Here is a 24,830-nt window from a genome sequence, read left to right as displayed (position 1 = left end):
TCATGCTCGTGTGGCAAGTACATTACTTCCTAAGCCACCTTCCCAGCTTCCCTAGAGTTGCTTTTGACGTTTCGTATTTTTAAAGTTTTTGTTGGCTGATACCCTGGCATGAAATGCCAAGCCTGATTCTAAAAAAATAAATATTCAAGGACAATTCCTTCCCAAGCAAAATGACAGGGTCTGGAGACATTTGAAAGACTCTCTGGGTTTTATTAATTTGTGTGTGTGTGTGTGTGTGTGTGTGTGTGTGTGTGTAATACATATGTCATGATGTGCTTAGGACGGTCAGAGAACAACCTGTGGGAACTGGTTCTCTCCTTGTGCGGTTCCCAGGCCTTGATGACAAGCACCTTTAGCTGTTGAGCTATCTTGCCATCTCTGGAAAGCTTTCTGATTGTCATAACCTTGTTATTTAGTAAATGGGGTCTATCAATACCGCTAAATATTTCACTCCCACAAGAAACAATCATCCCACCCTATAGAAACAGTGGTGCCAAGGTGGCGACATCTGCTGTGGAAGTTTGTAAGGCCAAGATGTCTCCAGGGAAGTTGTCTAGACCAGGAGTCTTCTTATGTGCCATTTTCCAGGGTCCTTATCACAGATAAAGGCTAGCTGTGTAACTTCAAAAACTCATTTTCTGGCATCAAAAACCTGATCAAATTCTGCTGGCTAGTTTTATGTCAATTTGACATAAACTAGAGTCATACCTCCATAAGATCCAGGGGTAAGGCATTTTCTTCATTAGTGATTGATGGGGAGGACCCAGCTCACTGTGGGTTGTATCATCCTGGGGTAGTGGTCCTGGTTCTATATCAAATCAAGCTGAGCAAGCCAAGATGGGCAATCAATGAGCAGCACTCATCTATGGCCTCTGCATCAACTCCTGCCTCCTGATTCCTGCCTTGTTTGAGTTCCTGTCCTGACTCTTTTGGTGATGGATTATGATATAGAAATATGCCAAATAAACCCTTTACTCTCTGACTTGCTCACGGTCACAGTGTTTCATCACAGCAACAGACGCCCTAATTAAGACACTGACATATCACAACTCACAGGAAACTGTAAATAAGCCACTTTCCACTTTTAAAAGTTCCATACATCGGCAAATCACAAGGGCAGAGCATATATTGGCTCCATAGTTTATGTATTAACTGTTCACAAGGTACGTGGGTCTCTAGTCACCAGGAAGTGCCTCTTTGAGCTTGGAGTCAGTGCAAGGGAGGTTTTGAGGGAGAGTACAGAGCCTCTGAAGGTTTGACATTCTACTCTGGCCTTGAGATGCTCCGCCACCGGGGTAGAGTGAGCTGACTGTCTGGGATGAGATTATTTCGTTTACCCAGTGCTGGCATAGGTCCTGGCAGCCATTTTGTCCTTCCCAGTTTTCTCCTCCTCTTCTGCCTCTGACCAGCTGCCTTTCATTATCTGTATTGATTTTTTTCCTCTAAATTACTCTTTAATTTTGTTGACTTGGGAGAGAGGAATTGGTTTGAACAAAATGTGTGAAGCCCCACTGTATGACAGGAATAATTAGTACGAAGGTGGATGGTGGGATGCTGTACCTAACTGGCGGCTTTCGCTGGTGTGATAACACTTCAGAAGAATATGGCATGACAATGACGGGGACGTCCAGAATTCTGTGTAGGTACAGAGGACAGTAGCCAGTCCTGCAATGTCACAAGGAGTATTATCTTTGATTTACTAGGCACAGGTTTATAGTTTTAGAGATCACTGCATAACTATGGCGAGAGCCAAGGGAAGCAGGTTACAATTCATTTCATTCCCCCAGGCCTCCGGCTTGTGTACGTCAGGTGTCTGGATGATGGAAGAGTCTACTGTGCCATCCACTCCTCACCTTTCCCACTCGATAATGGAGGTAGTCATTCTGTATGTTTTGAATGCTGACCTCACCAGACAATATAGCCAGGCTTGAGGAAATGGCAAAGACAATTCAATTACCAGGAAGAGGAATTCTGCAGGAGGAAGAAGGTCTTGAGGGAATGTGATCTCCCCAACCCCCCCCTCCCAAGGATTGGGCTAAATCACAAAGCAAGAGACCTGTTCAGTGCTAAACCATTCCTGATGATCCCGTTGCTTGAATAGATCACCGGACCACCTTGGCAGGCCTATATAGAAACAAACATTGTGTGGGGTTGTTAAGCAGGGAGGGGAGCACTTTGGATACCCCCACTTCCTTCCCCTACGTCTGGTGCTTTGGGTTAGGTCTTGCCTACTTCTCTCAATCCTTCCTCAACATTTCATGATGAAGACTGGAGGTACCTTGATTTCCACAGTAAATAAGACCAGACAGACCATTTTGAATCTTGGCACTGGAACTTTTGGGGTATAGAACAGTGGGTTGATAATGTCTCTGGGTCAGGATGTCCTATTTCTAAACTAAAAATACTATTTGCCACATGCACTAGTTAAAGGCTAAGGTATTTGTAAACATTACACAAATGGGCCTAGAAATGGTGTGTGTGGGTCTCATAAAATGGTATCTATTATTTTTTTCCTTGAGTTATTTAGAACACAAATGATCATAGAGTAGTGTGGATTGGTATAAATTCATAATGACTATTGATTGGTATTACACTTGTTTTCAAAATCCAGGGGTTAGGGTGTGTGTGTGTGTGTGTGTGTGTGTGTGTGTGTGTGTGTGTGTGTGTGTGTGTGTGTGTGTGTGTATGTGTGTGTGTGGGTGTATGTGTGTACGTGTGTGTGTGTTTGTATGTGTGTGTGTGTGTGTGTGTGCATGCAGGGAGACCAGAATACCACTTTGGGTGTCATCTAGAGAAACACAGTCTACTTCTTTTGAGGCAGAGTCTCTTATTGGCTAGGAGCTTGCTAATTCCGTTAGAGTGGTTGACCATTGGTCTTCAGGGATCTTCCCATCTCAGCCTGCTCGAATTAGAAAGGTGTGACACCACATGCTGCATTTTTACATGGGACCAAACTGAAGTCCTCACGTTTTTGATGCAAATGCTTTACCAACTGAGCCATCTCCCTAGTTCCCATCGTTTGATAGTGATCAAGGTGACTGAAAATCTAGTAAGGTACACACATTCTGAGGGTAGGTGGCAGTGAGGAAGCTGCTTGGTTTGAGATATCATTTATTTATGACATATTGACCGAAGGCCTCCCTGGGTACAGGTTTCTGTGGAAAGGATACACTTGGCTAACCTTACTGTGTTTCCCTGGGTCAGCCCTGACTAGTCTGTGCTGAGCCAAAGGAATGAACTTCTAGTCAAGAGCCCAAGTACTTCTTCTCTTCCTTCTGTATTGAATACGGTGGTGCTAAAGCTGCTCGGGGTTAAATTAGTTCCCAGCCATGTTAACCTTACTTTCTTTTAAACTGTCCTGTAGTTTGAAAGGTACCTGAGAAGATCCATTAGGCACAGTAGTATGTCTGCCTTTGCTTGGGAGGCAAATGTCGAAGATGCTTCTGGGAGGCACTGAAGAGAAGGAGGGAGAGGAAGAAGGGGGAGGCCAGAGGAGGACACAGGAGCCTTTAACTGTCTGAAATCTGGTTATTCATCCTTATAAGGGATTTCTCTGCTTTTCCACTAAGAGTTCCACCTGGGAATTTCAGTTTGGATGGACCTGTCCTTCACTTGTGGACCATCCTCATGACCCAGGTCTGTTAGAAGGGGGAAATTCACACCAACAGAGTGTCAGGATGGGTTCTGTCCCTGTTGGGACAAACTTGTAAACTTTGTTCCCATGGGATTCCGCCTGCACTGCCCCCGGGGTTATTGTTCAGACATGTTTGTTTTCGTGTGTTTGCTTGGCTTAGGAGCCGTGAGCTGTGAGTGTGTTGGAGAAGCTGCTGTGTGTCATGTGAGATCCCAGGGCCTTAGAAGGTCTTCAACCACACCGAGTATATGTTTAATGACTGATGTAGCCACAGGCGTTTCTTGCTTATCTTTAGCGTAACACCAATAATTTCTTTTTCTCCATGACTACCCCCCTCCTCCTTTTGGACTTACTCTTGATTGGAAAAAACATCAATGGTTAGGTGCCTGGATGCCATCATAGACCTATGGGAATACATCCATGTTACTTGGTTGAGATTTTTTATTTTTGTTTTGTTTTGACAAAAATTTGCCTCCCTACCACCCGTCCTTGCCTGAACGTCCTCATGTTGTCAAAGACTCTACATTAGTACCTGAAATCATCTCTGCACTGTGACATATAGCAATGTGCAAATAAAGAGGAATTGAATTTGACTGGCTCTTGAAATTTATTGATCTCAAATTGTAGCAGTGAAATTAATTCTATTAGACCGGTAACCCCTATAAATTTGCCTCTGAAATGGATTAAAGTATATTCACTTAGAAAATCCTCAGTGGATTGGCTAGGAGAATAACTCTTTTATAAAGCAGCTCTGTGGGAATTGAGTAAAGTCCAGTGCCCAGTGTATCAGCTTAACATTAGTGTCTCGTGGCCTTTGACAGAGGTGATGCTCCAGATGTTTCATTGACATCAAATTCGATGAGTTCTTAATCCTATCCATGAGTTCAGGTGGAGTGATGGTACCACATTGGGAAAAGACCAGTTCCTTCACAAAACTTGCATGGAGCTTGAAGGCTGGTGTCTAAGCAGTAAAAAAATGTCCAGAACACTGAGTGGGTGATAGAAGATCTTGGTTTTGTTTCCACCTTGGAGTGACAACTTGACTGGTGCTTTCCTCTGTAGGTGAACTTGACTTTGTAGCATCTGCTTTGACTCGCACAACCAGAGGACCACATCCTTCTCTTCTTTGAGCCACTAAATGCCGATGCGCACTCCACACTCCAGCCAGGGAAGATGGGAGGAGCTTCTTGGATGACGATGGATGGTCCACTGTGCAGGATGAGGGCAGGCTGTGTGACATCGCCACCACGAGGGTAAGAGTCATCTTTCCGTGTCATTTTCTCAGATGGTCATTGTTATCAGAGCAAGAGGAAAATATAATAGGGCGATAAAGAGGAAAGCGAAAGATAGCAATTATGGGGGAAGTTCTTCAGATTGTAAAATCTGATGGGCAGTTGAAACAAAAAGAGTTTAGGTCTGGAGGGTTAGATTAGAGTCGCGTCATATCATAAGCCACCTTTAGAAAGTTCTGGGGTGCGGCTGGAGATATATCGTGCATGAAGTCTTGGATTTGATCCCCTTCACAGCATAAACATCAGGCATGGTGGCACACTCCCAGTACATGAGAACAGAGGGAAGAAGAATAGAAGTTCCGTTATGCCTGGGTGCTTAGTGAGTCAGAAGCCAGTCTGCGCCATATGAGGCCCCATCTCATTTGCGTGGTATACATTCTTTCCCTGACTCTCCATTTTTCTGTTTCTTTTTCTCTTTATTCCTTTTCTTTTCTTTTTAACATTTACCATTTATACTTGTAGGAGCAACACTACTGTTTTTTCCAGTAAGAGTCCTTTTCTGTCTAGCTTAATATTGATGCCACCAAACTAGAATTGTCAAAAGACTGGCTTAGGCCACAGTGTAGCCAGAAGCACATTTTGGTAGAGTCATATAATGTTTAAAGTCCAGTTGGTCAGCCCAGATATCCCACATACAAATCAGTTTTGTTTTTTTCCAAAAATACTGATAAGTCTATCCTTTAACCCCCTAAAGCCCCGAGGTGCTCTGTGTTCTCTTACTGTTGAACTGTGGAGAATGCACTGCAGTCCCCAACTGTCCGTTTATTTCCTTGACTTTACTGTTTGGCCATTGTTAGACCATGCCTGATCTAGGTCTTTCTGCTATCATTTTTTTTTGACAAATGGCAATAGCTTTTGTTAATTCAAAACCAGTGTCTTTTACCAGACAGGGACCAGTAGTTATCAAAAGAGGCTATGGCCGTAGAGAGGATGGATGAATGCTATGGATGAGCTAGACATCTGCAGAGTAAGGATTAAGTACAGGAGTACTTGGCAAATCTTGCAATAAAGTGGACACAATGGGCTGTTGGAGAAGGTGAGCAGAGCCGGAGAGTTCTAGAAGAGGAGCTGTGAACTTGACCCAGTGTATTCAAATTCTCCAAAACTCCCTCCCCGGAGTGCCAGAACTATTGTTACAGACATCTGTATGAGCGTCCCTCCATGCAACATGGCTCAGGTGGGAAAATGATTGTCCCTCACATGCAGAATCTAGACAATAATGTGTGTATGTGCATAGCAAATACATATGTGTATGCACAAGATAACATGAAGAAAAGAGCAAGAAAGACTAAATATTAGGGGATGAGGTGACGGGTACAATTATGAAAGGGTATATTAGTCACCTGTTTTTCTAGTTCTGATTTCGTTATAGAGTTTTTGGTTTTGGGGGTGGATAAGAGCATAAAATATATTGGATACTGAAAGGGTGAAATTTAATATGCAACTCCATAGCTTCCGTTTTCAAACCTGTGCTAATTGTGTAGAAGTTTCATTGAGTTGTATAGATTTTGGGTCTGATTAATCTTGGTGTATGATATTTTTAATTTATTTGCAAGTTGTTTTTATACTACAATGTATAAAATTAAAAAACAACAGTAACACAAAACAAAAAACCATAGCTTGGGTGGACAAGAGATGGGCTGTGTGCACAGAATTAGAAGCCCCTCCTGGGGTCAAGCTTACACCTTCCTCATTGAGAACACATCGTCTGTGATATTCAACCTTTTTATAAATAGGACAGCTTCCTGGCTACTTGGTTTACTAAGCCTGAACACAAACTGTTTTTGATGAACTATATAATAGTACAGAAATCCCTGGGGTTCCAGAGAGGAGCAGACAGCCACACTAGTGCCTGGAACAAACACCCAATCCGGAAGGCTTTATGAAGTAACCATGTGTTGGCTCTGGGCCTGTCCTTGAGAACGCACAAACACAAAGCAGTAATAGAACAACTCTGATATACATAATTGTACTAGTCAGAGGGAGAAAGAATAAAGACAGGAACAGGGCCAGAGAGGGGAAGGGCAATTATATTAATATCTTAATAAACATTTAATGTTTCCAAGGGTTTTTTTTGTTTGTTTTGTTTTTGTTTTTCACTTGTATTTGATCCTCAAGGCAGGGTAACAACTCATTCTATGTTTGAAGAGTCTCCTGACTCAAGGTCCTGTAGCTGAGAAGAGACAATATAAAGTCAGGTTTTCTGAGACCTTGCCTTTCCCCTTGCTGGTTACCTTTGTAGTTCAGCTCGAATTAGGGTACTTGGTGAGAGCTACTTTGCTCCTGGCTACAGTAAACTATCTGGCTAAAGCAACGTAAAGAAGAAAATATTTAGTCTGGCCCATGGCTTGAGGTATGGTCTATCATGGTTGGGGTGGCATGATGTCAGGGGTATGAGGTGTCTGGTTACAGTGTGTCAGCTGTCAGGAAGCAGAGTGAAGTCATCCCTGGTACTTATCCCCTTTATTCTGACCTCTAGTCCAAGGAATGGCACCACCCACATTCCGAGGTGTGTCTTCCCACCCCAGTGAATCCAATCCAGAAACTTCTCCATGGATAGACTCAGAGGCTTGTCTCTTTAGTGATTCAAGATCCTTTCAGATCGACAGTCAGTATTAACCAGCATAGGGTCACAGTGGGATCTTTTTGTCTAGGTAAACGAAGGAGACTATTTATTCTGTTACATTTTTCAATTGCTCACTAGTGTCCAGGTTCCGTGTCAATTTCAGGGCATAAAGGGTTGAAATATAGCATAAGTAAAAGCACTTACTACAGTGGGTTGCCTCAAAAACCTGTTTAGTAAAATTTTCTCAGAGGGTCATGCTGGCCCTAGCTGGCCTTGACTTTGCAGTATTTTTGCCGTAGCCTCCCACATTTTAGGAATGCCAGTGTGACCCTTTATGCCTGGTTTCTTAAATCATTATTGGTGGAGATTTTAACACATACAAATGTAGAATGGTGCATTAAATTCCCATGTAGCCAGTTCCCAGCTCTGACAGTGACTAGCATATGGTCAATTTGTATGGTCAATGTTGTTGTCTTCCACATCTGGTTTTAGAAGTCAATCCCAAATGCAATATAATATTATCTATAAATATTTTAGTGTATATTTCCAATTAGAATGTTATTAAGAACTGAAAAATTAATAGTCTTTTTTAATATCACACATCTAATTGGCATTTGATGTTCCTTCCTTACATATATGTGTAATGCGGATGTAATACACATGTAAATAATGAAACGATATGCATTTGATTTGTTAGAATCAAGGTCCACATAAAATCTATAGCCTGCTTTTGTTTTCTGTGTCTCTTAATGAATGTCATTTTTTTTCTGTGTGGCTTCTCAATTCTGCTGCTAGCATTCCTTTTGATGTCATTGAACAGGTTCTTCTGAAATCTCTTATTTTAATTCAGAGTTAGATCTAGACCAGCCCCAATCAAATTTAGGTCTGTGGGATTGTTTTTATACTTCCATCAGGAGATGTTTTACCTTGGGTCTCTTTTGTTACATTGGGCATTACTAAGGAGACAGATGATAGAACTCTGATCTATATGCTAGGAAATTCTCCATTGATCGTTATCTAACAGCCACTGATAACCATTGTCCAGGTCTTTAACAGTTTTTTAATTAAAATAGAATTGGATCACTTTGCCCCCTCCTTCCCCTCCCATTAGTCCTTCCCCTAAATCTCTCCTATGTTTCCCCTGCCACTCTCAAGTTCATAGTCTCTTTTTCTTTGATTATTGATATATAACATATATATGTATATAAGCACACGTCCACACATGTATCCTTTTGGATCTGTCTCTATTCTTGGTGTGTATATGGTTTCAAGGCTGACCACTCTGATTGGATAACCAACAAAGGGCTCATCCCTTCGGAAGGATAATTCTTCTTCTCCCAGCAGTCACTAGTTGCCTGTAGTTCTTTGTCTAGGGGAAGGATCCCATAAAACTTTGCCTTTCCACGTTAGCATGTCCATTGATTTTACCATTGTTTCAGTGTTGTTTATGGAGCCATTTCTAGGAGAGATTGTTCTGCGGTAGCCTTCCCAGTATTCTCCCTGTCATAGATTCAGGAGTGTAGTGTTTTGGAACTGGACTGCCCAGGTTTTGTGGTTCTTTCCATTGTGTCCAGTTGTGGTTTTCTTCAGTCATCTCCATTTGCAGCAACACAGGCTTTTTTTGATGAGGGGTGGTAGCTACATTCATCCGTCATCTAAAGATAAAGGAAGGGAGTGAAGCTTTCCCTGGTGGAGCTGTTGACACTTGACTTTTCCATGCAGAGAGTTTTTAAGTTGCAAATTAGGTATCTTGAAAATTCACCAAAATTTCCATTCTCATCTTACATCCTCTATCAATGATATTTCTAGCAATTTGACGACTTTATCTAGGTTACAGGTTATCTAATGTGTGGGTATAACTTTGTTCACAGAATGCTCTTACAATTCTTCCCACTTCTGTGACAAGGCCTCTTCTGCTGAAGATTTTGCTAATTGGCGCTTCTTCCATACCTTCTTAGGTAATGTGGCTGAAGATTGATCAGTTTTATTGATTTTTAAAAAAATGTCCAGTTTATGGCCTTCTGAATTTTCTGTATCCCTATTCATATTTTCTGTTTCATTCATTTTAAGTGTAATCATTGTTTTTTGGCTTGAGAAGAAAGAATTAGGCCTTAACTTTTCTTTGTCCTTGTGCTTCTGAGGGAGAGAATTCTTTTTTTTTTTTTTATAGTTATGAAAATAGCTTTCTTTTTCTTTTTCTTCCATTAATTTGTTTATTCACTTTACATCCTGATTGCAGCCCCTTCCTCCCAGTCTCCCTCTCTCATACCTCCTCCCCCCCCCCCTTCTCCTCTGATAAGTAGGGTGAGGCTGGGTACCAACCTTTCCTGACACATCAGTCACTGCAGGACTAGGTACATCCTCTCCCACTGAGGCCAGACAAAGCAGTCCAGTTAGGGGGACAGGATCTACAGGCAAGTAACAGAATTAGGGAAGCTCCCTTTCCAGTTGTTGGGGGACCCACATGAAGACCTACATATCTGCTACATACGTGCAGGGGGCTTAGGTTCAGCCTGTGTATGCTCTTTGGTTGGTGGTTCAGTCTCTGGAAGGCCCCAAGGGCTCAGGTTAGTTGACTCTGTTGATCTTCTTGTGGAGTCCCTGTCCTCTCTAGGTCCTTCAATCCTACCCCCTCCCCTGACTCTTCCACAAGACCCCCTGAGTTCTGTCTAATGTTTGGCTGTGGGTCTCTGCATCTGTTTTGGTCAGCTTATGGGTGGAGCCTCTCAGAGGACAGTTATGCTAGGCTTCTGTCTGCAAGCATAGCAGAGTCTCATTGGTAGTGTCAGGGATTGGTGCTTGCTCATGGGATGGGTCTCAATTTGGGGCAATCATTGACTGGCCATTCCCTCGGTCTCTGCTCTATCTTTGTTCCTGCAGGTCTTGCAGGCAGGACAGATTTTGGGTTGAAGGTTTTGTGGGTGGGTTGGTGTTCTTATCTCCCACTGCTAGGAGACTCAGGTAGACTCACCCCCAAGAGACCCCCTGGAGTCTCCCTCTTCCCTGGCCTCTGGGCTTCCTAGAGATGCTTCTCTTTGCTCCCACTGACAATTTCTGTTCACTCTCCTGGCCCTCTCTGAGGGAGAGAGTTCTTAATTTAAGGTCTTTTCCCCCTCTTTGACCATAGGTATATAAATCTATATGTTTTTTCCCTAGTCACATTTAAAAATGATTTATTTATTCTTCTTTTATGTGCATTGGTGTTTTGCCTGCATGTATGCCTGTGTGAAGTTGTCAGATCCCCTAGACTGTTAAAAGACAGCTTTGAGCTGCCATGTGGGTGCTGGGAACTGAACCCCGGGCTTTTTGGAATAGCAACAATTGCTCTTTACTGCTGAGCCATCTCTTCAGTGACCCCACTTCCCAGTCACCCTGTAAATTGTACGTTTTGTCTTTGGATTTTTAATATCTCCTAAGTGCCATGTGTTAGGTAGAGGCTGGGCCCTTGGTTATGGCACTAGTAAGAGGTGATGTAATCTTTAGGAAGTGAGGCCATAGTAGGAAGTTAGTTTACTGAGGATATGCACTGATGAGGATATTAATTTCCCTTCTCTCTACTGGCTTTGCTTCCTGGTTGCCTTGAGGTTGACCCATGTGATTCCACAATGCTGCGCTCTCTGTCTCTCCATAGGCCTAAGACTACAGGGCCCAGTGATGATGCACTGCAGTGTTTGAAATGGTGAGCCAGGAGGCAAACCTTGTCTCTTTTTAAGTTGATTACTTCAGGTAATTTGTCACAGTCATAGTAGATGGCTGGTGCACTTTAAGATCTATCCAGGCTGTTTGATGACTTTGCCTTTTTTTGGTCTGTACTAGAGAATGTCTGTGTCCATTAGAGAGAGTTTGCTCCCACTAGCTGGAGTGCTCTGTCTTTGTCAGATCTTCTTAGTTTATAATGATGTTTGTATCTTCTTTATTTCCCTGTGGATATTTGTATAATTGTCCCATATGTTATCGAAGGTGGGATATTGAAATTCCAATGACTTCTCCCTCGAGTTCTGCCATTATTTTTACATCATGTATTTTTTGGCTCTCTCGCTAAGTATGTTTATAGTGCTTATGCCTTCACTTGATGGATTGACATTTTTATTACTAGAAATGTTCTTTGACTCTGGCAACAATCTTTATCTTAAATTTTATTCTGTGTGACATTCGGTATAGTCACGCTGACTCCTTTTCAGTTATTATTTTCCACCTTTGAAACCCCAACTTGTTTTTAAATGTAAATAATTACTATTATGCCACATAGTTATTTCCACTGCTGCATTTTCAAATTATTGGACTATTTTTATAAAGAAAAATTTCCCTCATTAACTTGTGTGTTATTTTTCTAAAATATAATTCGCATAGGAAAGGCAGGGTAAGTAGTTGATTTTTCTCTTTGCTTTCACAGAGTAATGAGTTGGTGTCTCTGAAAGTGGCCCAAGTACTGCTTTGGTTTTCAAAAATTATTAACATGGGTGCTTTGTTATCAATAAAGAGGATGCCCTCCAAACACGGGGAACTGAGTTCAAACCCTGTACCTATTTAAAAATGTCAGATACAGGGGTGTGTGCTTGTAATCCCAGCACTGAGCTGGAGGTAGACATGGACAGATCCTTGGGGCTTTGGCCAGCCAGCCTAGCTGAGTCTACGAGTTCTAGACACACGTGACAGACCCTGCCTTAAGGTTGTTTTCTGGCTCTTAAACTCTTGTGTAGCTGCATGCACACAAAACATACACATGGGCACAGGCAATCATTGCTATGAGCATAAGAATTTTATTGTATTTGGTATGTTACAATCTGTTGCAGATTTTATTCTTTTCCCTTTGAGACACATGCTTCTTCTCTTCAGCAGTTGGATGTCTCCCTAGTTTTCTTTGAGTCTTTTTGACTCTTTCTCTCTCTTTTTTTTATTGAATATTTTTTATTTACACTTCAAATGTTATTCCCTTTCCTGGTTTGGCAGCCATAAGCTTCCTTTCCCATCCTCCTCCCCTTCTTCTATGAGGGTGTTGTCCCTTCTACCTCCCTGACATTTCCCTACACTGGGGGTCCAGCTTTGGCAGGACCAAGAGCTTCTCCTCCCATTGGTATCCAACAAGGCCATCCTCTGCTACATATGCAGCTGGAGCCATGGGTTTGTTTTGGACTCTTTCTCGTCTTTGACAGCATCCTTGTTTACTGATATACAAGGACATTCCAGGCTCCTCTTGTGTATTTCTGTCCCAGACTGGGAATTGGCTGTTCATCCAAGGAAGTCTTGTTCTTTTAGGGAGAAGTTATATTTACTTGTTTCAGTCATACTAAATTTGAGTACTTCTAGTTGGTGTGGCTACATGGGTTCTCTAAACTAGACAGAGGCAGATGTATACAAGAATTCATTGTGTATCCTTGGGATCAGTGCCTGTGGAGAAGTTAGGAAAGGAGGTTTCAGCAAAAGGAGGTGTTGAACTTTGATGGGATTTAAACAATGCCAAGCAACCAGAGCTTCCAGGGACTAAGCTACTACCTAAAGACTATACATGGACTGACCTTGGACCACCTCATAGGTTTGAATATCCTAAAAAGATGCTGGGTTTTGCCCTGGGTCCTTCTTATAGACTGAACCCCAGTGAACCAGACTGTTTCAATAGCGGGAGGGTTGAGAAAATACCCATAAGGATGGTTTCTAAGGGGATGTTTGGCCCGAAACCGGGAAAGGGAGTGGCACTCGAAATTAGAGGAAATATTGGCCTTGTTGGACTTTCAGTGGGCATAGGACCTCAGTTGGCTGTCACCCTAGCTACCTGGGAAACCAGTCTTCCAAAAGATGCCTCAGTTTTGAAGATGTAGAAGTCATTCATGTTTCTGACCTGACCTTGACTGGTTTAGATGCTTGGCCCATGCATTATTCTCACCTTGATGATTAGTGGGCATGGACTGAACCTCTGAACCTATAGCTGCCCAATTAAATGTTCAGTCTTAGAGTTACTTTGGCCTCAGATGAAATGTAGAACTCTGGGCTCTGTTAGCCTTGACTGTAGAGCTACCACTCTGCCTGATGATAATGGACTGAACCTCTGAACTTATAAGTCTGCCCCAATTAAATGTTCTATTAAGAGTTGCTTTGGTCATCTCGTCTGTTCACAGCAGTGAAACCCTAACCAAGACAGCAGCTATCTTTTGGCTGAAGGTGATTCCCAAGTGGGGACTGGCTTATCTGAGAACTCTTGGGCACTAGTACTCTTAGAATGGGTGTGAATGAATACTTTACTTCTAAGAAGAGAGATGAGCAGCCAAGTAGCATCTTTCATATGGTCATCGGTTTCAGGCTGTGTGTGTGTGTGTGTGTGTGTGTGTGTGTGTGTGTGTTGTTGTTGTTGTTGTTGTTGTTGTTGTTTTTTTATTGTCATTTGTTGTTGTTGTTATTCTGGTAGATAGAGCTAACAAATAAGACTTTCCATGAGCAAAAATTGAGTTATATGTCTATGTTGCCATTTCCAGTTCAAATTCAACATCAGTGAGTTTCATTTAATTTCTTTGCTTCTCATACTCATGTTTCTTTTAGTTTGAATCTAAACTCTTGGGGAAATTTAAGGACATTAACGTAACACTTCCTTTTCTGATCCTATGTGTTCATAAAAGGTTAGGAATAATTATATGGGGCTAGAGAGATGACTTGGTGGTTAAGAGCACTGACGCTCTTCTAGAGGACTTGGGTTCATTCCTAGCAGCCATGAAATTCCAGTTCCAAGACTTCCCTATGAAGTCTTAGGGGCTCTTTGAAAAGTCAGCTGTGTGAGAGGGTGTTTGCCTAAGGTGGACATGTGAAGGAACGTTTTGCTGAAGCAGACACAGGTGAAAGGATGGTTTGCTAAAGCAAACACGTGAAAGGGTGTGTGATGAAGGATTCTTTACTAATGACATTCATGTATTGGCTCACCTTACATATATTGTTGAGCTCCATTTGCTGGGACTCCATAGAGAGAAACACACCAAAAACCTTCTAGAGGTGCGCTGACAGCTTCTTGTCCTTCCATTGTCTCAGGAGAATTGGTAGAGTCATGTCGGCTGATACAGACTCACATGGACTTTTGTTAAGACTGACTCACAGGCTGAGGCAAGACCCATGGTGGACATGTGATGTTTGGAGGGACTATAAATAGGACTCAATGGACAGTGATGGGGGCTTGACTTGGCTTACTTGCATAGTCAGCTTTGCCACACTTCTTGGTTTTGAATCTGATCTCCACTTCAAGAGAGGTACGGTGAAGAACTTCTTCTGGTATCCATGGTGGTCCTGATACCTCCTGTTGACTCATGCCAATTTGGCTAAGGCCTGCTTGTTAGACTGTGCTGCCACAGCTGCTATTGAGACACTACTGAGTTGGACTGCTGGTATATCCGTGAAGTATGAAGTGTTTGTGAGTGGATCGAGCTGCTGCTGCTCATCTGTGAACTGAACTGTTATTTCCTGACAATGCAAATGGAATTTGCTCCAAAGAACATTTTCTAAACAAGTCCACTCCCCCTACATTCTAATAACCTTTGTTTCCACTCCCTCAGGCTGGTGGTGGTAGAAGGAAGAAAGCATTAAGAACCACCATTAAATTAGGCCTTTGAAGGAATATCCTAGTAAGAGCACCAGTGGAAGGGGAAGCCCTGGGTCCATTACTGAACCAGTGAACTAGATTAAAATTGGGGAGGCCTTTAAAGAAAAGGGGATGTTTGCCCGGAAAGGAATAACACTCTTGGTATATAAGAAATACTGGAAAAAAAAAAAAATTAGGCCTTTTGAAAAATTTAGGCACTTTTGCTTCACCAGGCACGCACTTGGTGCACAGACGTACATGCAAGCAAAACACTTACGCACATAAAATAATAAAAATTTTAAAAAGAATAAGTGTATAACTATGGTTGTTAAAAATATTTTAATATTGCCATTTATTTTTGTCCTAGGCTACATACTGGTAGGATGTGTAGCCTGTTTATTGAAGTAATTCATCCATGTGAGGTTCAACCACCAGGTTGATACAATAATATTTAATTTTTAAAAAATGTCTGTTTCATTTTAATTTAATTGTTTTATAATTAAGCAAACATTAACATGGTCCCTGAGTTCACTTTCTGACATTGTCCCCTACAGATAAGTTATGTTTTTTGCTTTATATTACTATTGTTTCTTTTTTATACTAAAAGCACATACATATACAAATATACACACACATATAATACACAGCTTGTAATTTCTCTTGATTTATTAAAATATTTATTTATTTGCTTATTATTGTGTATGTTGAGGGAGTTATATCTCTTCTTCTACAAGCTGTATCCAGGGATCAAAGCCAAGCTGTAAGGCTTGGTGACAGGTGACTTCCCTGGCTGAGCCTTGTCTGGGGCCTAGTTTCACTTTCCTTTTTAGAAAAATTGCTGCATATTCCTGACACCCTTCTATGCTTTATATAAACATGTATATATCTCATTACACAGATACACATACACATATGTAGTGAGCATGTGATGTGTGTGGGGTGTGTGTATGTGTGTGTAGAGAAATAGATCATAATTCATTTTTGAGCTGTTCCTCCATTGATGGACATTTGGGTTATTTCCAGTTACACACAAGTGCTTTGCTTGTCTAATTTTGAGAAAAAATTTCTAGAAGAGAGATTTACTAAGTCTGAGGGTATGCCAATCCATCAAATATTGCCAAGTTCTCCTCCCTAAGGGTTCCCCTTCATTATGTGTTCCCTACACAGTGTGGAGAGGCCTCTTTCCCCACACACTGGTTAGCACTACATGTAGATGTCTTTCTGGATCTTTTGCCAGTGTGTACATTAGATGTCATGTGACATATCAGTGTGGTTTTCGCATGCACTCATGAACAAGGTTGAACATTTTTTTCTGGCTTTGCTCCCATTTGTGGTTTTCTTTGATGAACTCTCTGTTCTTATTTCTTGCCCATTTCTCATAATTTAATAGCTCACTTTCTTCTTTTTAAAAAAGGCACTTTATATATTAAGTGCACTAAACATCTTCTGTGTGATATATGTGGCAGTCTTTTCTATAATTCATTTTAATGTTGCTATGGTATTTTTCCCATATAAAATTACTTTCATGCAAACAGAATTTTTGAATCAGAAAAATCCTCATTTATGATTCACAAATTAGTTGAGCCATATTTGTATTTAGGAGATGGATGATTCAGTATATAATCTACATGTGTGCATATATGCTGTATAATGACATTCATCCCTTGGTTTTTAGGATCCCTGCAGATACACATCCTGAAACTCCATGTAGTGTAACTTCAGAAACCCTGAAGTATATTGATATCTACAAGATATAAGGTGCTTAATACATTAATTTTCAGGTATTCAGCATGGTGTAGTATGTGCGTAAACCACATGCATGTTCTCCTGTATATTTTAAATGGTCTTTATTTGGCACCACACACTGTGTAAGAGATGTGTCAATAGTTGCCCTATGGTTCTGAGACCAGTAAGAAGAGAAAGCTGTGCATGTATTCAGTGCACACATTTTCTAAGTTTCTTAGTCTATGTTTTATTTCCTGTCATACAGCAAAATTCACACTTTCCTAGTTATAAGATAATCTTAGTTTTTTTTACATTAAGCACTGTTATTTCTTGATTTAATTAGTATCTAAAATGTCCCATAATATAATTAGCCAGCATCAAATATTAATTAAACAAATTGTATATTCTTAAATGATAAATTTTTACTTTTTTCTTTTCTTTCTCTTTCAACTTTTTATTGCTTCTTTGTGAATTTCTCATCATGTACCCCAATCCCAATTATCGCCATCTCTTTATATCTGCCCTCTGCCTTTGCAACCACTCCCCTAAGAGAAAACAAAAACAAAACAAACAAAATCTTTCCATGAAAGCTGTGGTGTGTCACAATGTGTCACACAGTACACCCTTTTGCCCAAACAGCTTTGCTTGCAAATGTTCATTGCAGTGAATCATTGATTTGATTCAAAGTTCTCTGGCTTCTGCTACACTCTCAGCACTGGATTCTTACTAGGACTCCTCTGGGATATCCTATTGTTGATCTGTATCATGGACATCCTCAGTTTTGGTTCTGCTGGACTGGCCCCTTCACACACTCCAGCAGTTTATAGATAGGGTAGATGTTGGGTGGGTTAACTCAAGGCCCTGGACCTGGGCCGGGGTAGAACTGAGTTGGTCAGACTGCCAGGTCTCCTGCACCCAAGCCATTAGGGCCAGCTCTCTCACTTTGCCCAGGTGAGTGGCAGAACAGCTCTCCTGCATGCTGCAATTGGAGGGGGGAAGGGCCAGCATTCCTGCTCTCATACCCTTATGGGTCAGCCCCCCCACCATTGCCTCTAGTGCTATAACCTATAAGGGATAGGGTCAATTTTGTACAACTCTCGGACATCAACATGGCCCCAGGTGGCAGCCCAGACCATGGATGCCACTATGGCCTTTGCTGGTAACATGGGCTATAGACATTGACACAGACTTCTTCTCTCCTGCAGGGCTATGGACCCAGACATTGTCCTTGGTGGCAGTGCGGGCTGTGGCATCACCATGGTTTCAGGTGTAGCATAGGCTACTCACATCAGGCTTTCTCACTACCCTCCAGTCTTCAGTTCTGCCTGTCTTTATTGTGCACATACTGTTCTACGTCTTTTTCTCTCCCTCTCTCCACCACATACCTGCTCATCTTAGTAGTGCCTAGGCCTCTGGAGTGGGCGTCTTCTGCCCTGTCCATGTTGCGTGGTAGCAAGGGAGGGTCCTAAAATTTACCTTCTTAGAAAGGCTTTTAATTTCAGCAGTCAGGGTACAGAGGCAGGTGGATCTCACTGAGTTCAAGGCTAGCTCTCTCTGCACAGCAAGTTGAGGCCAGGGAGTCCTTGTCTCAAAACCAAACCAATCCAATCCAATCCAATCCAATCCAATCTCAAAAACCAAACCAATCCAATCCAATCCAATCCAATCCAAACCAAACCAAACCAAACCAAACCAAAATAAACTGAATACCCCAGCTGCTTGCTTCCTTTCTTTTTCTCCCTTCCTTTATTCTTTCTTTTGTATGTGTTTGCGTGTGTGTGTGTGTGTGTGTGTGTGTGTGTGTGTGTGTGTGTGTGTATTTGTGCATGTGTGGTCGTCTGTGTTTACATGCATGTAGGTACATGCGCACTTTTGTGTGCACGGTTCCCAGGGCTAATGTCAAGCACCTTTCTCTATAGAGCTTCACCTTTCTATATTGAGTTAGGATCTCTTGCTGAAACCTGAGCCCATAGTTTCAGGTAGTCTGTCTACCTAGCTTGCTTTTGGGAATGCCCTGTGTTTACTTTCTATGCAGTTGGGGTTACAGAGGGACTGTCATACCCACCTGACTTTTGCATGTGTGCTGGGACCTGAACTCAAGTATTCGTGTTTTTGAGGCAGGTGCTTTACCTCTTGAATCATCTCCTTAATCTTGAAATCCAGCCTCTTGATGACATTGTCATGGTAAAGAAAACATGACACTAGTGTGGCATAAAGTACAAATCCAACATGATTAAACATATTTCTTGACATTTACTATACCAATTTACTGTGTTCAAGTTGATATATTTAAGTTGATCTTTATATTTATATAATTTATATTGATCTTAAAGTTCAAACATATTTCACTGTGCTCATCATTGCAGTACATTCATTGTTTTCTAAATTAAAAGAGGGCTTATTTGTATGTAAGTGTGTGGGCACCAACTTGCCATCATTTGTGTATGGAAGTCAGAAAACAACTTTGCGGGAGTTGATTCTCTCCACCATATAGGTCATAAATAAGGTTTAAAATAGAACATTGTCAGTCTCGGCAACAAGTACTTTTACCCACCAAGCCATCTTATTGGCCCTTTTTTTCTGAATATTATTGATTTGTCATTGGTAGAATCCTCTGGTCTGGAACTCATGGACATGGAGAACCAAGTGTATATAAATATGCGTGTATAAACACAAACCATATCATGTGGTACAGAAGCATACCTTTGGTTCCCTACATGTTTCCTGAAAGGAGCAAATAAATGGATGTTGATAAATTCTAGTCTGAATGCAGCATCCTTGGAAGTGAGGATGTTCAGTAGCTTGCTGTATCCATGTGATTGTGACCATGTGAGCTGGAATGCTGACGCACGAATAGTACCAAACTCCCAGTTAAGGCTTTGTCTCCATTCCTTCACTCGGATTCCTTGTTTCCACATTTGTCAATCCTCAGGATGAGAAACAGATCCTATAAGGATGTTCTACAATTGGAAAAGGACTGTCTGCACACAGGGACTCTTACTGCAATTTGTAAAATTAGAAACGTCACCTTCTCTGCCCCAAGTGGTCTACTGTGGATCAAATGCAATCAAGGAAGCCAGTCCTGACTCTGCACATCCCAACTTACCTTTCGAGCTGTAGTATTGGATCTAATTCAGCAATGATTTCTTTTATCTGTTTCAAAAGCTTCCCAATGGAATCTTTGGTTTTAGGATGTGTGTTGCTCTTATGATGAGCCTCTGTGGAGGAGATGGATGGACTTCATAATGACCTCTCCTTCACCAGTGTGGACGAAAGAAATTGCAGGAGGACAAAGCAGAAGGACATGGTGGGAATGTGGTTATCATGAATGATCATATTCTTTAGAGAGGTCACTATGAAGAGATTGGGGAGGTGAATTACAGACCCTGATTATGAGATCCTAATATGCTTGCAGTGTCATGAAATGTTATGTCACTTAGGGATTCCAGGGTATCCAAGATGAAAAACAATCCACCAGAAGACAGCTTCCATTAAAGTCTTAGTGTGAGCTTAGCAGAACTAGCTCCCAGGAACTTTTTCCTACTCCCTGTGCCATTAGCCTGCTCTGGCCATCAGAGACCTGACATTACATAAATATTTGGACCAAGGCAGCAGCTCTGACTTAGGTCTTTGAAAGAAGAACCCTAATGAAAAGCAGAAAGCAGAAGGAGACAAATTGAAATTTTGGAAGAGGTCATCAAATCTACTGAAGATACATTAACTATACTGTGGTCTCTGGCTTCATGAAGTATGGTGTCCGAGAGGCAAACATCCAAGGATTCTTTATGACTGTAGACTTTCTTCTGGAGTAGATGTCAGGGCCTGTGTTTTAAGGCTGTGACCTATCGTGTAGTTCTCTATTTCAGGTCAGGAATCCCTTTCTCTTGCTGACGGCTTTGCTGGCCACAGCATAAGGAAGAACAATTCCTTCTTGCCTTGCATCCTTTAATGGCATTATTCTTCATAAGCACGAGCAGATTAGAAAGCATATTCTCCTTTTCCTTCTCTGTACACTTCTCTTTTCTCTTGAATGAAGTGCCAGGTCCTGTCAATTTTACTTTGTAAACTCCTGAACTTGACACTTCTCTTTATCACCATCCCTACCATATGCATCTTGAGTCCCTGTTTTATACTGATACTATGCACCCCTTTTTCCTGTCATCTTTCCCTGTAAAGGTCCCTTAGTGGAGCTGATATTTTATTATTGGTTTTTGAGTTTTAAAGAAAATTATTAATTTTACTCACATTTCTGGAGGCTAAGGAGTCTAAGAACATGGTGGGGGCTTTGCACCGTCAGTGTTATGCTGACGCACAGAGGACCAAGTCTGAATGGGCCTATGTCATGGTCACAAATACGCAGGAGAAGATCCCTTACTTGTAGGCACGTCGAACCTTCAGTTCACTGGCTGCATGCAGCTCATGATAGCTATAAATGGGTCTAAAACCAACACTGAGGTAGATTTTTTTTTTCTTGTAACTCAGTTACATGATCCATAAACATGAACTTTGTAGATTACAGCATTCTATTGAAATGTCATACCTGCATGGTGGCTCAGTTCATGATAGTCTTAACAATAGAATCTAGTTTCTTCAGACTTATGTACCAGATCCTTCACAGTCCTCCTGCTGTTCACTTCTGATGCCCTCTGCTGACAGTTCCCTTTCCCATTCTGTTTAGTCATCTAGATTGTTCTTGTTGAGAACTTTGGTTCAGTTCCCAGCATTCACATACAGCAGTGCACAACTGTCTAATAGTCTTGCTCTGGGAATCCACAGATTCCCTCTTCTTGTTTCCAAGGGCACCTGTACACATGGGACACATATACATATCAGATTAAAAACAAATCTTTACTTCCTCAAACCCCATATTTTCTGAGAAATGGATCTGATATGCACTGGTTAGCATCAGAAATAAAAGCAGGCCATGAGCCCAGCCAGTGTAGACCATTTATGTAGTGATGCTCCTTGATGACTGGGACAAGGGAGAAGAGACAATGTGTGTCAGGAGGTAGAGTATGTTTAACTTGAAATGGTCTTCCCCATCCAGTTTCTTTCCATGTGGATAGTCCTGAAACCCCATCCTGAAAAGTGTAATGATATCTGCATGATATAAGGGTGCTCAATTACGGGGAGATAATTATATCCTCTTGAGTTGCAGTGTTCAAATATAAATAACGGGCTCATCCAAAAGAGCACAATGCTGGAGCATAAAGTGAAACCCACAATCACCTTAAGAGCTGATCTCAGTCTCTATGAATCAAATGTGGAGGAGAGGAAAGAACTTTCTCTCCGGGTACATGGCTGAGTTAGGGATGGACAGGAGTGGGCTACAAGCCTGACAGTGGCTGAGTTGTTGACAGCATCGTGGTTGAGACTAGATGTGTTTGAGTTCTGTGACTAAGCAATCAGAAGGGCAGTTCTTTCTGGTGTATGTGTATTTATGTGTATCTGTGGGGGAAAGCAGAAGATGAAATTTGTTTCATAGAGAAATGGGAATTAGAGTTCACAAAATTATATCGTCTCTTTCTTCTTTTCTAATATTAGATTTTAACCTCACGTTTTGACCCCTTAACCCTACCCTCCAGACACACACTGACACACACACACACACACACACACACACACACACACACACACACACGCACCCTTGTTTAGCTTTGCTTTGCTTCCTGTCATTGCATTTCCTCTCCTGTCTGCTGTGCAGTCAGGCCATCGTTCTGGAAAGGACAGATTAAAAATAAGTCTGATGAGGCACAGGCTAATATTGTCTTGCGCTCTTTCCAGGTTCAGCGTGATCTTCTGTGTCTCCCTTCTGGGCCAGCACTCTGCCTTCTCAGTCCATCATGGTGTTTGGTGAGTTTTTCCATCGCCCTGGACAAGATGAGGAACTTGTCAACTTGAACGTGGGGGGTTTTAAACAGTCTGTGGATCAGAGTACACTCCTGCGGTTCCCTCACACACGACTGGGGAAGCTGCTTACCTGCCACTCTGAGGAGGCCATTCTGGAGCTGTGTGATGACTACAGCGTGGCAGATAAAGAGTACTACTTCGATCGGAACCCCTCCCTGTTCAGATACGTTTTGAACTTTTATTACACGGGGAAGCTGCACGTCATGGAGGAACTGTGTGTCTTCTCCTTTTGCCAGGAGATTGAGTACTGGGGCATCAACGAGCTCTTCATTGACTCCTGCTGTAGCAGTCGGTACCAGGAGCGCAAGGAGGAGAGCCACGAGAAGGACTGGGACCAGAAAAGCAACGATGTGAGCACAGATTCCTCCTTTGAGGAATCGTCTCTGTTTGAGAAAGAGCTGGAGAAGTTTGATGAGCTGAGATTTGGTCAGCTCCGAAAGAAGATCTGGATCCGAATGGAAAACCCAGCTTATTGCCTGTCAGCCAAGCTCATCGCCATCTCCTCCTTGAGTGTGGTGCTGGCTTCCATCGTGGCCATGTGCGTGCACAGCATGTCAGAATTCCAGAACGAGGATGGGGAAGTGGATGACCCTGTGCTGGAAGGTGTGGAGATTGCCTGCATTGCATGGTTCACCGGTGAGCTGGCCATCCGGCTGGTTGCTGCTCCATCACAAAAGAAGTTCTGGAAAAACCCTCTGAACATCATTGACTTTGTCTCCATCATTCCCTTCTATGCCACGTTGGCTGTGGACACCAAGGAAGAAGAGAGTGAGGACATTGAGAATATGGGCAAGGTGGTCCAGATCCTCCGGCTCATGAGGATTTTCCGCATTCTGAAGCTCGCCCGGCATTCCGTAGGGCTTCGTTCTCTTGGGGCCACGCTGAGGCACAGTTACCACGAAGTGGGGCTACTGCTTCTCTTCCTCTCTGTGGGTATCTCCATCTTCTCCGTGCTTATTTACTCTGTGGAGAAAGATGAACTCTCGTCCAGTCTCACCAGCATCCCCATCTGCTGGTGGTGGGCCACTATCAGTATGACCACAGTGGGCTATGGAGACACCCACCCAGTCACCTTAGCTGGGAAAATCATTGCGAGCACCTGCATTATCTGTGGCATCTTAGTGGTAGCCCTTCCCATCACCATCATCTTCAACAAGTTTTCCAAGTACTACCAGAAGCAGAAGGACATGGATGTGGACCAGTGCAGCGAGGACCCACCGGAGAAGTGCCACGAGCTACCTTACTTTAACATTAGGGACGTTTATGCACAGCAAGTACACGCCTTCATCACCAGTCTGTCTTCCATTGGCATCGTGGTCAGCGATCCTGACTCCACAGATGCCTCAAGTGTCGAAGACAACGAGGATGCTTACAACACCGCATCCCTGGAGAACTGTACTGCAAAATGAGCAGGGGCATTTGCACAGACAGCTCATGTCCCTTCCTCACGTTAGGTTAACACAGCTTTATAAACCTCAATGGGTTTGTTCAAATCAATCATTTAATTCTCAGGGTGTACCTTTTAGCCATAGTTGGACATTCATTGCCGAATTCTGAAATGATAGAATTATCTTTATTTTTCTCAGTGAGATCAATTAAAATGCCTTGTTCTGAAATTTATTTTTTAACAAGAGAGAGTTGTAATACGGTTTTTTGGGGAAAAAAATGTAAATGATATTGGGAAGGATTTATTGCTACGGCTTACGCATCATTCTGTATTTGCCATTCACTCACATTGAGCTAACTATAAATTACTGATGTTAGAGCAGAGGCCCAGCCGACCGAAGACGACATGCATGTAAGATCTACAACATGAGACAATGCATGTAAATCCATGTTCATGTTCCAGACACGGGAATTAGGAGCCCAATAAACTTCTAATTCGGTATGGAGAATGCCTTGTTTCTGTGTTTTCATGTCAAGTAAGTACTTCCTAGTATCCTCACAATCGGCTCGAAAGGGCACTCTTCTGTCAGAATATCAAGGATTTTTTCATGGCACCTTAGGTGATAATTCAGTTGTCAATGTGCTCCTAAGGTGACCAGAGTTTAGTCCTCAAAAATGACAGTTTAAAAAAAAAAAGCTAAGCATGGTGTTGCATGTGTACAATTGCAGAGTTTGGCTTCTCTAACATCTCTATACATATGC

General features: G+C 42.2%; 1 protein-coding gene across 4 annotated transcripts in view; it reads left to right on the top strand.

The window, feature by feature from the left end:
- The window catches only part of Kcns3 (potassium voltage-gated channel modifier subfamily S member 3), a 47,296-nt gene extending 22,719 nt beyond the window's left edge, over positions 1–24,577 (top strand). For all 4 annotated transcript variants that reach the window (XM_032907473.1, XM_032907474.1, XM_032907476.1 and 1 more), the window contains exons 2-3: positions 4,697–4,887; positions 22,557–24,577. In XM_032907473.1, the coding sequence (XP_032763364.1) occupies positions 22,616–24,091 (1,476 nt within the window). In that variant the 5' untranslated portion in view covers positions 4,697–4,887; positions 22,557–22,615 and the 3' untranslated portion in view covers positions 24,092–24,577. The remainder of the gene's footprint in view (positions 1–4,696; positions 4,888–22,556) is intronic.
- The last annotated feature ends 253 nt before the right edge of the window (positions 24,578–24,830 follow it).

This window comes from Rattus rattus, chromosome 7 (assembly GCF_011064425.1).
Source record: "Rattus rattus isolate New Zealand chromosome 7, Rrattus_CSIRO_v1, whole genome shotgun sequence".
In the NCBI taxonomy this organism is placed as follows: Eukaryota; Metazoa; Chordata; class Mammalia; order Rodentia; family Muridae; genus Rattus; species Rattus rattus.
The sequence above is the reverse complement of the archived record's forward strand: the minus strand, read 5'-3'. Positions and strand labels throughout refer to the sequence as shown.